Genomic DNA, 14070 nt, shown 5'->3' on the forward strand with positions numbered 1-14070 from the left:
TGGGGTGGAGAGGACAGGAAAGACAGATCAACATGTACAACTGCACTTAATCAGGAAGACCTGCGGTAAAAAGGAGAAATATGTTAGAGACAACAATATCGTCATATATTTATACATTAAGACATTAGAGAAATAGAGCGAGGTACTTCTCAGTGCATCAGGTAACATCCCCATTGCTACATAAGTAATGGATGGCTAGACTACCCATAACTATAAGAGCAATGAGCATAACCTGGACAGTTGGTTCCCGTACATGCAGACTCCAACTCAGGAGATGCTCATATCCTAACTATAAGAATCATGGAAAAGGAAGGTTTTCAGCTCCATCTTAAAGGTGTGGAGGGAGTCTGCCTCCCGAACCCACAGTGGGAGCTGGTTCCATAAGAGAGGAATAAACAGTAACTGTACATATTCATTCAATTTAATGTTTGCATTATTTAAATTTTTACGCTTACAACTCACCTATTGCGAGATGAAGCCTGAGGCCAAAGCACTGAAGTCTGGTCTGTTTATTGAGAGAGACCGCTTAGATGACCATAGAGCCCCTGTTTGTTGTGATGCAGACACCTTACAGGTTTCAAGAAGCCAGTGCCTCCCGCAGTCCCTCAGCTATCGCTTCTCCTGTGTGGTCTTGTGGAAAAAATTACATTTGCAAGCAACAACTTTTCATTTGGAAATCCCTGTCTATGTAGAAAAATGTCAGGGATAGAGGTACGGTTCCATATTTCTGCTTGACCATTGGTCAGTCATGGCAAAAAACTTGAGAATTGAGAGCTCACTCTGTGATCCCTCCTGACATTTTTCATACAACGCAGGTAACACCCCTTTGGAAAAATAAACAGTATGAACAATGGGGGTCAGACCTCCCCAAAGCAGTCATGTTGGTATCGGATCCCCTCCCTTGGAAAAGTGTGGGCTTAAGATCCTCTGCCTACCAATAGTGTGGGCATCGGACCCTCTCACATGAACTGTGGGGTGTTTTGAGCCTGACACACCCCACTGTTTACTGGACTACATGTGCTCTTCCCACAGTTCCTGACACCCCGGTGGAAGTCATTGTGGATCTCTTAACGAAGGCCAAAGAGATAGCTACGGCATGTGGTTCAGTTCCCGAGGACCTGACGAGCCACCTGCAGAAGGCTCTGGATATTGCGAGTGGACTGGATCCGTACTTGGAGGAAATCACCACACAGGAAAGTGAACCCCTGGCAGAGCTTTATAAGTAAGTCCCATGATAATCCAGCTTCCTATTTGAAGTAAATTATGCTAATAGATTCATCTGTCCTTTTATGGTAGAAAGACGATGTCTCATGACTGGGATCAAGTGTACAAGGATGGGAAAACATTATTCCGTCTTCCTAAAGAGTGCATCACTGGACATGTTGAAGGTGAGGCTTTTAGCTACCTCTCATTGCCATTATAAGATTAAGTTGTTTTTTTTTTTTTTTTAAAAACAACCTGTTCTTTGGTGTGTTTTTGGCAGGTCAGACCCTGAAGATGCTGATCCACATGAGTCAAGCCAAGAGGGTCCTGGAGATCGGGATGTTCACCGGCTACGGAGCCCTATCCATGGCTGAAGGGCTTCCTGAGGATGGCAGCATAGTGGCTTGCGAGTTGGAACCGTACCTCAAAGAGTTCGCTCAGCCTATTTTTGACAAGTCTCCACATGGCAAGAAGATAACTGTCAAGACTGGATCTGCCATGGACACCCTGAAGGTGAGGGAAGATTGATGCCGATGATGATTTACGGCAAGCTTCATTCCACACGTTTCACTTTCATGTCTCGTGTCGGTATTTTCTCTGAAAAGTCACATGGGAACTTGTGAGAAGCTGCCGAGGGACTTTGTATAATCTCCCCAAACTATCTCAACAATCAAGAAGATGCTAGCGGCAACAGAAAACAATAAAGCAAGTATTAAGGTTTATTTTGTTCCCCCAGAGACGACGTGTACACATTTTCCCACACACTGATATTTACAGTATATAAACAGCATATGCAGCTTTTCAGATCTTCAGAGCACAAAACACAGCTGCAGGATTTAAAAGCCTCTTCATTAAAACAGTCGTTCAAAAAGCGTTGTTTAATTGGGGTAGAGCAAGAAATCAGGTTTCACGTAGTTTAATCAGAATGAAATGGCTCAACAAATGCACATGAACATTTTTATGCTTTTTATGCTTCTGTTGTGCAACAAACCAAACGACAGCAGTGAGTTAAGATGCATTACCTCAGATTACCACTAGGGGCTGTCTCAGTAAAAATAATTTATTTGTCTTTATTGGCAGGTTTTTTTTCCTGTGACAACTATGTAGGAGAAACATTTACATTATCTAATAATATTTGAAATGATTATATAACGTTACGTAACCTGTCAGGGACTTGAGTTTTATTAAAGTTTTAAGTTTTGCATTGAGGGTGTGGCTGTTTTTATTTAGTTACGGGTGGATGGTCTCCAAAACGTCGACAAAGCCATCGCTCAGCACATCATGCGTGTCATGTGGTCTGAAAAGTTGTCTTTAAATCAGCAGAAAATCATCATTTCTGAACTGAAGGTTAAAAAAAAGCATTTAGCTGCAAATTATTTTCAATATTTAAGCCTAATCTTGACATTTTATTGAACTTTTGGGAAGTATCACGTCAGTGAAAATCTCAGAAACTAAACTGCAGGAACTTCCTTCCAAACAGATTTAAAGCAGAGCTTTGAAAGATCCCACAAATGCGGTTGCACGTTGTTCTTCTGTTTGGAGAAGCTGTGTCGTGTCCCAAAAGTGTTAGATAAACCGCCATGCCGTGACCTGCTACAACCTCCTTAAATCTGCACACACTGTTTGCTCGGTGTTTTGCTTTGTGTAATCAGGCAGGTCAAAGGTCAGCTGTGAGGCTCCATCCGTACACATGCCAGTTTTGTAACTATGTCATGCTGTTTGCAGGAATTGGCTGCTGCAGGTGAGCAGTTTGACCTGGTCTTCATTGATGCTGATAAGAGTAATTACATCAACTACTACAACTTCATCATGGAGCACAATTTGCTGAGACTGCAAGGAGTCATATGTGTAGATAACTCGCTGTACAAAGCGAAGGTTTATCTGAAAGACGCCACCGATAGCAACGGACTGGCGCTTCGACACTTCAACCAGTGTGTGTCCAGAGATCCACGAGTGGAGCAGGTTTGCTGCAAACCCTAATCTGCTTTGGTTCTTGCTTGCTTTATCTTAAAGTTGTCCCTTCTCTTTGAAAGGTCATTGTCCCTCTTAGAGATGGCATCAGTCTCATCCGGCGGGTGTCCGTGGTCTCAGAGCGCTCGTCCATGCAGGTACCCCCCACCTGTCACCGTCTCTGCTCCACAGTTCCGCTGACTCTCTATGATCATCCTGTTTACTGTCTGTCGTCAGGGCACCATCACGGATGACGAGGTTTTCCGTGGCGTCAAGGGGCGGTCCATTCTGGAGCGGATGCGTCTTGATGGGAAGGTTGCCTACGTGACGGGCGGCGGGCAAGGCATCGGGCGAGCGTTCGCTCATGCCCTGGGCGAGGCCGGTGCCAAGGTGGCCGTGGTGGATATGGATCAAGCTAAAGCTGAGGCCGTTGGAAGGGAGCTTCTCCTGAAAGGTGAGTGGAGAAACTGAAAGTCTGTTCGTCCATACGACTCACTGTGGGGAAGTCTGGGAAACACGGAGGAAAGCAACTCATTCGCGAATAATTAACAAGTCCATTCAGAAAAACAACAAAGTCACAGTTAAAGAAAGTAGGATACATTGTTCATCCTGTGCATGAAAAACTATCCATCTGTCTGTCTGTCCATCCGTCCATCCATACATAACTGTATTTGAAGACTGAATTTAAAAACGATCAATTTACAAACCGAATCCAAACCCGAGGAGAAAAAAATCCCATTTGATGGGATTTTTTTGGGAACGTCATCCTATAGAAAGAGGACATGAAAAAATGTCAGACGATAAATTATTTAGAAAAAGATCATTAACCCCTTAACAGTCACCCCCCCAAAATGCCAAATACGCCTGAAAAAGACATACCCGAATTAAAGTAGATGCTGTTCTTGAACCCTTTGGAGTACAATCAAAAGCATGGTCTCTTTTTACCCTGAGCTTTCAAATTTATTGTAACTGTAACCAGTATAAAGTTATTGGAGTTGGAACACAAGGAAATTTCAGTTTTTTTCCCTCGTCTGAATTTCTCTTCTACTTTGTCAACATGCTGCACATGGAGAGATGGAGATATGGACTGGAAAATGAGCTGGAGCCGTAGCATGAAGCCTTTCCTATGACAAGTTCAAATTTGGTGACAATAGCAGCCACAATTATTATTCTATGAGGACTTCACTGTAAGTATGTTCATGCGCTCCCCAAAGTGGCCATTTGGAGTCTCCAAATGGCCACTTTGGATGCTCCAACTTCAATAAGCTATAACTCCAGAACACTTCAACATACAGTCATCAATGAGACTCTAATGAAAGGTGGAATCAAGAGGAATCTTGTTGTATATTCATATTTACTATCAGTATTATTGAAATTCACCAGGTGATGCATAAACACACTAAAAGGTTATTTTTTCTATTGTGCATTATAATAAAAGAGTCAGAATAAGTTTTACAGTCATCATGTTTATATATGTAAACAATATAATGCCATGTTATGTAATGGAAACAAAATGTAATAATAAAAACACCATAACACAATACAATTGACATATTTACATTAGATTTGAACTATTATCTGATAAAGAGTGTTTGTAAAAGTAAAGTTAAAAAGCAGGAGAGCAGAATATGTAGCTGTTATGATGAGCAGGGGTCCTGGTGGTCTGAAGGGCAGGAATGTAGTCTTCCTCTGGAAGGAGCTGGTCCTTCTTCATCTGAAGAGCTGCTGGGTTTCCATCACAATCAGATGACAGACTAATAAAGACAAGAAGTTTTTATCCCACATTAGTCCTGCGACTGTAATGAGTTTATGTTCTAACACACACACATCGCTGCACGCACACAGAGTATGGAAGCGGTCCACACACACGCAGATAAATCAGCAGCAGCTCATTTTTTTCTTTCTATGATTTTGTATTTATGAACAAATGTTTACAACTGGAGGGAAATAGAGGTGTTGAACCGCTGCGTCTCTTTCATCGCTGCTCTTTTTGCTTCACGCACACTCGGACTGAACGACACCCGCATGAACGGTTCCCCCGGTCCGGGGTCTGACTTCCCCCCGATCCGGGGTCTGACTTCCCCCGATCCGGGGTCTGACTTCCCCCGGTCCGGGGTCTGACTTCCCCCCGGTCCGGGGTCTGACTTCCCCCGGTCCGGGGTCTGACTTCCCCCAGTCCGGGGTCTGACGTTTTAGAGCCGAGACCCGAAAGTTTTCTAACAAACCAGGTCCCACGTCTTTACAAACAGAACCACTGGAAATACGGCAACAGTAAGAAAACAACGCGGGCGCCCCCACCCCTCCTCCCCCATCCCGACGCACAAAGTAAACAAGCCCCCCCCCCCCCCCGGCTGGATCATCCCCAGAACCTGGATCTCAACATTATTTAAGCTGTGTAGAATCATCTGCACAGAGAACAGAACAGAGGGAAGAAACATCCAACGACTTTTGTAAAGTCCTTCCAGGACCCTGGAGAACCCCTCCTGGAGACTCCTGGAATAAATGCGGATAAAGTTTCTGCTGACAAAAGAAACCTGTAGAGTTTCTGCTGCGACGCTGTTTATCACACATGTTCCAGTAAACATTGACACGTTCCTGCCCATATTTCTGTTTTGGGTGCAGCACGTGACGACCTGCTATCCGACCCGACGTCGGCTCCACGCAGCGTAACTCGCCCCACTCCTCTCTCGCTTTGTCCCTCCCTGCAGCCTAGATTGTGAAGGGAGTCAAAAGGACTGTCAACGCCAACGGGAGGAAATTCTTTCTGCTTTTGTTTGTCATAACTGAAATAGCACAACCCTTTGTACAGTTTTTACTCCTTTTGTGGATCAGCCTCTTCTAACAGATGACAGGCAGTAATTAAAAAAAAAGCCCCCTCCTGTGAGCACCTGTGGGAGTCAAGGCTTTTCTATGGACTCAGACTGGTTCAACTGGTCCTGAAGTGGTGGCTGACGTCTGCTTCTGGCATATGAAGCATTCAATCAGCAGGTTCTGAAAGGCATTTAGATGCAGTTTGTGTGCATGAAGTCGTGGTTTCAGGCCCTGTGTTCCGGTGTTTGGCCAGCAGATGGCAGCAGACGACAGGATAAGAAGGCGAAAACGTTCTGCAGCGTTTGGAAAGACGCAGCTTCTCTCTTCAGACTGAAACATCACACAGATGAAGGCAGTTTGCACTTTCATGCTGAGTTTTTACTCTTTAACATTCCTCTCCAATATGGTTGTCTTCTGTCAGGTGTCCACGCCATTTCCATCACGGCCGACGTCAGCAAGCCGGACGACGTCCAGAAGATGGTGGACACCATCGTCTCTAAGTGGGGGGGGGTCCACATTGGTTGCAACAACGCGGGGATCAACGTGAACTCAGCCAGTGAGGACACCAGCTTGGAGGAGTGGGACAAAACCTTCAGCGTGAACCTGAGGGGGACCTTCATGTGTTGTCAGGTGTGTCCCACTCCCCGTACCGTAACCGTGGCAGCATTTTTCAGATGTTTAGCTCTCTTCAGTAAACGTAGAGTTTTATTATTTCTTCAGATAAAATGAAGAGTCTCATGATTCCACCAGGTGCTGTAGGTCTGAAGCCCAGAAAGGCGCCATCGTTTGATTTACATGTTCTAAAAGTAATAATAAAAATATAATTTAACACCAATAAAATCTGCTTTGTGTAGATCAGGACATCTGAAACATCTTTAAGGAGGTGGATTTAAGCTGTAGTTTCTTCTGCAACAAAGAAAGTTTCTTTAAATATTCATTCTTTGTTCTTCTGAACCGCTTAGTTCGATTCAGGGTTGCATGAAGCTGGAGTCTCTCCCAGCGATCATGACGCGAGAGGCAGGCACACCTGGACAGGTCGCCTGTCCCTCACGGGGCCACACAGAGAGGCAAACAGCCAGTCACACTCACACCTAGGGACAATTCAGAGTTATCAGTTAACCGAACCATCCCCAAGCCGAGGTTTTAACCACCACGCCACCCTGCATCCTGTTTTTTTAAACAAATGAACAAAACTTCCTGCTGTGTTTTTTTATATAAATCATATAATTATACATAACTTGTAAATGATATATAATTTAGAAATTTATAAATATAAAAATGTTTTTTTTCATAAAACTCAAAATAAGTTTTTTTTTTCTTTTAGAAAACATGAAAATTCCAAGTTGGAATTTTTTTTTTCTTTATTTTAATTTTTATTTTATTTTATTTTATTTTTATTTTTATTTATTTATTTATATTTAACAGGAGTAGATGTTATGTAAAATAATCTTTCCCTTACCATTATTAATATTATTATTATTACATAGTAACTTATAAAAATCTATTTAAATAAATAAATATGTTCATTCATTCATCCATTCATTTTCCGAACCGCTTATTCCAATTCAGGGTCGCGGGGAAGCTGGAGCCTATCCCAGCCGGCTTTGGGCGACAGGCAGGGTACACCCTGGACAGCTCGCCAGTCCATCGCAGTAAATAAATATGTTTAATATTTAAATAAAATGAGTCAGTATTCATAATTCTGATAATAAATATACTTATGTAAATCAATGACTTATCAATAAATTCATTTTAAATAATGAATATATTTATTTAAATTTATTTAAATAAATAAAAATTATTATTATTATTATAGTTATTATAGTTGGAATTATCAGTCTGAGGGCAACCCTTATGTCCTATATAAGTCATGTAAACTTTTATTAATAATAATAATAATAATACAGTTGTTGTCGTTAATAATAATGTTAACTAGCTGGGCCTGACCGGGGAGATAACAGATGAGAAAAGACACAAAAACATAAAAGACAGAAAGCGGTAAATGTGAAAGGAAAACCAGCGGCTACATCTTCCAAGCAGATAACCATGAGGAGCACCTGGAGCAAGGCACATCTACATACCAGGAGAATGTGGAAAGATGCGTGTCACCTGCAGGACAAACCAGTAATGTGTATTTAGTTAACCAGTATAAGGAGAGCGATTTATGCACAGTGGCCAGAACTCCCAGTAAAACCCAGGAGGACAAACATCTGAGAGGAACTGGGAAGACTGGTGATTCACAGTGACAAAAAGTTTTCCAGTATCAGCGTTTTAGTTTTTCAGTTTCATTCAGAAGTTGCATAAAGGCGCCGAGTCAAACGGAGATTCGTACTGATGTCGATGTTAAACATCAACATACGAAGAATCTTGTCAAACTTCCATGTGAAACTCTGGAGCGTCGGTCTGATTCCAGACGCCAAAATCTGTTGCATGTTTGGGTTAAAGGAGCAAAGCGAAGAGCGTCGTCCTGGAGACGAGACAGCAGGACAGCTCTGCAGGGTTGGGGGTGTTGTTGGCCTCCTTCAGGAGAAAAGGTTGCGTCTGCATCCTGCGGACGTTGCCATGCAGACATGCAGCCGTCCAGCAGCACGGCGCGGAGCAAAAGAAAAAAAAACAGTTTGATTTTCCTTCTGCGCTCCATTTCTGTCAAAACCAGTAAGAAGACGACCTGATTAACTGGCTGGACGGAGCCTCCATCCTTTCCACATTTAGCTCTGCCATATCCTGGTTGGGTCGGCATCGTACGTCTGGCCTCGTCTGCTGTCATAAACTACGTGTTTTGTGTTGATCTGCGCTGGGTTTCGGCTGTGGAAATGAAAAGCTGTTTAATGTGTTTCCTTCGCTCTGAATCTTCGCCTCAGGCGGCGGGTCGAGTGATGTTAAAGCAAGGATACGGGAAGATTATCAACACAGCCTCCATGGCCAGTCTAATAGGTGAGTGATGATTCCATCCCCTCTCTGGAGCTCGTCCATGTCAGCTTTTAATCTCCCCGCTTGGCGTGGAGATGAGGGGGAGGTGAGGGGGGGGGGGGGGGGGGGGGGGGGGGGGGGTTAAGCACAGCTTTGTACGCATGGCATCAGATAGTTTTCATCATCAGAAAGTCCTTCTCCCAGTTTTCCTGTTGATGAGACACTTAACGTGAACCTGCACACTTAAAAACAGGATTAGGAGGCTTTTCTCTGTTGTTCTATAGAGATGCACCCCCCCCTAACCTCCCCACCCCCCCTGCACACACAGTAAGCACAGCAGGAAACACAAAGTGTTGTGATTGCGTCTCGCCGAGGCGCTTTTGCATCATAATAAACATCCCCTCTCTGTGGAGCTGTGTGGAGGATGTGGAAGGCAACCCGAGGTCCAACATGGGGGGAGGGGTGGGGGGCGGGTTCCTGCGCCAGCGGCCTTGTTTGAACAGCGGAAGATACTTTAAGAGTTTAGTGAGAGGCTGGTAAAACCTCCTCCAACAGGTTCCTCTGGAGGAACAGCAACACTTCATCAGCGGCGCGGCCAAGTGGCCGTTGAAACGCCGCGCCATATGGGCCCCCGGTCCCGGCTGCGGGGGCAATCTGGAAAACGGGAGCATGCTGGTAAATACAGGCCGGCGTGCAGAAAATGATCAATTACTCGCATTACGTTCAGTCCTCCAGGAATCTGCTTTATCGCTCCGGACATCTGTTATGATGTTGTCATAATGTGTAATCAGACGGGACCTGTTCACGCCAAGTGGAAGCCCCCCCCCCCCAAAAAAAGCGCGGCCGTAAACGTCCAATTAGAATTCACAATGACAGCTTTCCGTCCATCTGCTGGAGCCAACGCGCGCCTCACGCACGCACCGCAGCTCCGTTTCCTGAACGATGACCTTACTGAAGGATTTGTGACTCTCGGCGTCGTGCCTGCACGTCTCGGCCGCATCAGCTAGGTGAAGACTGCGTCATTTGAACTCCTTATCTGTGCAGGAGCATTAGGGATGTGAAGGCGTGCCCAACGCCGAGCGTGTTTGCTCCCATTTGAAGTGGGCAAGAAGCAGCAGGGTGAATGTTAAGGAGAGCTTTGGAAGGATGCGCTCCCCTGGCCTCCTTTTCCCTTCTCTGGGGGATTATTGCTCTTTAAGGCGGCCAAAACATCAATGCAGTTTTATTTAAAGGATGAAGGCGTTTCCTGAATGGTATTTCGGCGCCGTATCATCGGGTCTTGAACGAGGATTAAGGCTGTTAGGCGTTTTTGAGCCGTGTTTCCTGTCCTGATAAGTCGGATTTCACCTTCAATCTGCATGTAAGCCACGGGCTCCGCTCCTCCGAGGTCCCAGCCCAGCCTGATCCCGCCCAACCCATCCGCGCCCTCTGCTGTTATCTCGCCGTGCTCATCCCTCCCTTTACACCTCGTTTCTTCATCCTTTTTATCAACTTTTTTACCTCTTATCCTGCACATTTTCCGGCCGCTCTGGCCTTCCCTCCCCAGGACGCGCTCTGCCTCTCCGCAGCTGGCCGGTATTTATCATCCCAGCCTCACACTGAAGCCATTTGGCAGTAAGATCGCTGGGTGATGAGGTTAACTACTAAAGTTGTATGTAACTTGGAGCTTTCCTCATGATGATTAATCAAGCAGCGGAAAATGAGCCCCTGTCCCGGCATCCCATGCAGCGTGCAGCATCTGTGATGGTCAAGGCAAACAAATGGCTCCCTGCTTTTGTTGCTGAGGATGGAGCATAACTGGGCATTATGAGCAATTAATTTTACATGACTTCATCCTCAGAGTCCCCAGCAGCTAATGGAGGAGCTTTTATGTGGTGAACACAAGAAGCTGCATGAGGTGTAGTCTGTTCTCCCTGCATCTGAACGCACGTTTTTTATTCCCCAGACATGTCAAAATAATCTTTTCATATAGAAACACATTTCTAATTTGTTGGCAGCTGCAGGACAAAGCTGCCACTTTCTGCAACGTGTCTCCACGTCGGCGCTAGCAGCAGCAGAAACTCGTCGGAAGACGCCGCGCTGACGGCGTGACCACAGAGGTTTGAGTTGGCGTGTTGCAGACTGAAACGGCTTCCTGAGCTTCTCCCGAGCCCACGTGGCGATGGCGCTAAAAGCCGGTTTCTCCCAGTGACGTGTGGTGAGGTTCAGAGGCTGGTGAGGCACTGACTTCTCAACAGCCAGTCTTTTGGCTCGTACCACTCAGTTTGAAAAGAACGACTCTTCTGCCCCGCAGTTTGAAGCAAACCTTTCCGCTCCGGCGTTGCTCTTCCATCACGTATCGCCTTCTGTTTGGACCGGAAATCAAGTTTTGAGAAAATGTTTATCGTTGAAATATAATCCTCCATAATGAGATGGATCAGGCAGAGTATTAAACAGCCGCTGGCTTCAGCTTGGCGCCGACTGGCACCTGCCAGATCGCGTACGCCACCTTGAGGTGAGGCAGAGTACTGCGTGCCTCACCGGCTGACTTTTCTTTGCACTTTATTGTACGATCGGCAAGAATAACTCTCTCACACATGCATAAAAGACATTACAGACTGTAGAAAGTCATGGTGTATAACTAATATTTATGTAAAGTTCATATTGGAGATAGGCCGAGGAACAGAAACGGGGACGCATCATTCTACCCAGTTTGTGTTGGATTGTGCTGTCGGACGCTCGCCACCGCCTCACCCAGGGTTTCTGCCATCGGGGAAAACTCAAATTTGGCAAATTTTTTGTGATAAAATGCCAGAAATATGTATGTCGTAATACTGAAAATATATTTTAAATACAGTTTAGTGGAAAATATGAATATTTATTGTATGTACTTTTTTTCCTTTCTTAAATTCATCACCTGCCTCCCCTGACCGCACGTCACTGGTTCCTCCTGCTCCTGATGACGGCTTGAAGCCCTCGGCCTTTATGCGCTGAGATTTCCCCAGACGCCCTGGATCTGATGGAAACATGGCGGGTCAGAAGGACCAAAGTCCTTTTGTATTGTTGCTCTGAAAGTGTTTGATCTTATTGATGCTTCTCTGATGGAGTTTGGCCGAACGGAGCAGACTAACGGATGACGGATGCTCCATTTATCTGCTGGTTGTGAAATCTTCCCGCGCGGACGTCGTCTTCTAGAAACTCTCCCCTCACTGGAGCTTTGTGTCGCTTCTGTCTGATAAACAAAGTGTTTGCTGTTATTAACGACACCTTTTCCTTTCCTCCCCCCCCCCCCCTCCTCACGCAGTCCCTCACCCTCAGAAGCAGCTTTCCTACAACACATCCAAGGCCGGAGTCGTCAAACTGACTCAGACTCTGGGCACCGAGTGGGTCGACAGAGGAGTGCGCGTCAACTGCATCTCGCCGTAAGTGCTTCCTCCTCGTCTTTATTGTGCCACAACTCACGGCTTCTCCTCCGTTTATTGCAGCAAAGCGGCCGAGGAGCTGAAGGAGGTGGTGATTAGTGTGTTTATGCTTTCAGATGAAGAGGCCCTCGTTAGAATGATGCACTAATTTAAGTCCTCAAACAATGCATCAGTGCTTAATTAGATGACGTCTTGAGGGATGAATCAACCAAACACTCGCTCTAATTGTTCTCTTCAATTAGGGAATCAAATTTGCAACCTCACGCCAAGTGTCTGCAACAATGGCGCCTTGTTTGTGTCTGTTTGTCTGGTGAAGCTTAGCAGCGGGAAGAAAAGAGAAGACGGGAAGAGCTTTGTGAGTGCGTGTTAAGAGGAGGAGGGGGAGGGGGGGGTGCGTTAAGTGGAGCATCCCTGAGCCCCAGCCGTCCCCGAACAAACGTCGTCCAGCGGCGGCGGTGGCGTGCAGACCGGGCCCAGAACAAAGCCCTCACACGCTCCGCTCCGCTTTATTTATCAGCAGCTTGTTTGCTAATTTTAATTTGCAAAGAAGCATCCCCCCCCCCCCTCCCCCCCCACCCTCCCATCGCTAACAGGGTGTCTCAATGGGCCGCTGATTTCTTTGAAGTGACAGTCGGTAAATATGCATAAAAAAGGGACACAATTAGCGCTGGCGAGGTTGACTGGAGCCTGATTCCATTGGCAACTTTCGCCGCAGCGGTGATAAGCTGCATTATCTGGAAAATTGGCTGAGGGAAAACAGCAGCTCTGATTGCCAGGAAAAGGTTCCAGATAACACGGCAGCTGAAGAGAAATATAATTGAGGTGGAATATGTTAACCAAGGTGTCACACACGCTGCTTGGAAGAGCTCATTTAGCCAAATGCTGGAATTCCATATCAAGGCACCAGGATATGTTGAACAATGATTCGTTTTTTTGTTTTTTTTTTACTCATCGCAACACGATCATGTTCAGAGTCGCAAGTCCTGTTGACAAATTTATTCAGATGTAAGCCGTGTGATGCATGAAGGGAAGCAGAGAGCTGAGTTTTCAGCACACCTCAGACGTCCCGCCGTAAACATCCCAGACGCCCTTTCTTTAAAGGATAATTGCTTTTATTTCTGTCCCCCCACCGGTGGCTCCGGAGCAACACTGTCACTCCTGCTTCTTCACCGTGATGCCTTCTGATTTCATTCTGCTTTTTTTTCTTTCTCTCTCTCCGTCTCCTTTCAGGGGGATCGTTGACACCCCTCTCATCCACTCGGAGGATCTGAGGCCTCTGGTGCAGCGCTGGCTGTCAGATATCCCTGCTGGTAGACTGGCTCAAGTGACAGACCTGCAAGCTGCAGTGGTCTACTTGGCATCTGAAGCCTCTGACTACATGACAGGGCATAACTTAGTCATAGAGGGTGGGCAGAGTCTGTGGTAGAAGCTGCAGATGAAGAGATGAAAACTTGGCTCCCCTCTTCACTCTCCTGGGAAATAAGCTGCATTTATATTATCTGGACTTCATGGCTAAAGGCTCAGTTTCAGTCTGCCGTGCAGGACGGTGCAGCAGCTTGAGCCAAAGAACACGCTCTCTGATGGTGCAGTGTGGACGGCGGTGGTGAGGAAAACCTGATCTGCAGGTGGATGCGGTTTTCTACTTGTTTGAAAAATAAACAAATGTTTTTGGTTGATGTGTGACTGTTTCCATGGCGACTACCAGCTCATCTTTATGGTTTAAATAATAAGTTTCCGATGAAGTAAAAACGTAGAACTCCAGAGGAATCTGATCAGACGCCATGTTGGTCTGGTC

At 45.7% G+C, this 14070-nt stretch overlaps 1 protein-coding gene across 1 annotated transcript; it reads left to right on the plus strand.

Annotated features, from left to right (window-relative positions):
- Window positions 1-472: 472 nt before the first annotated feature.
- LOC306757729 (uncharacterized protein) lies at window positions 473-13859 on the plus strand (the record flags this gene model as incomplete). Its single annotated transcript, XM_079242855.1, has 11 exons — window positions 473-623; window positions 1033-1222; window positions 1297-1388; window positions 1484-1716; window positions 2929-3165; window positions 3237-3311; window positions 3391-3607; window positions 6386-6594; window positions 8826-8898; window positions 12158-12275; window positions 13506-13859. The coding sequence occupies 11 exons, from the start codon at window positions 473-475 to the stop codon at window positions 13699-13701; spliced, it is 1791 nt and encodes a 596-aa protein (XP_079098981.1). The 3' UTR covers window positions 13702-13859.
- Window positions 13860-14070: the final 211 nt, after the last annotated feature.

The sequence above is a fragment of the Telmatherina bonti genome (genome assembly GCF_933228915.1).
Source record: "Telmatherina bonti genome assembly, chromosome: 6".
NCBI lineage: Eukaryota > Metazoa > Chordata > Actinopteri > Atheriniformes > Telmatherinidae > Telmatherina > Telmatherina bonti.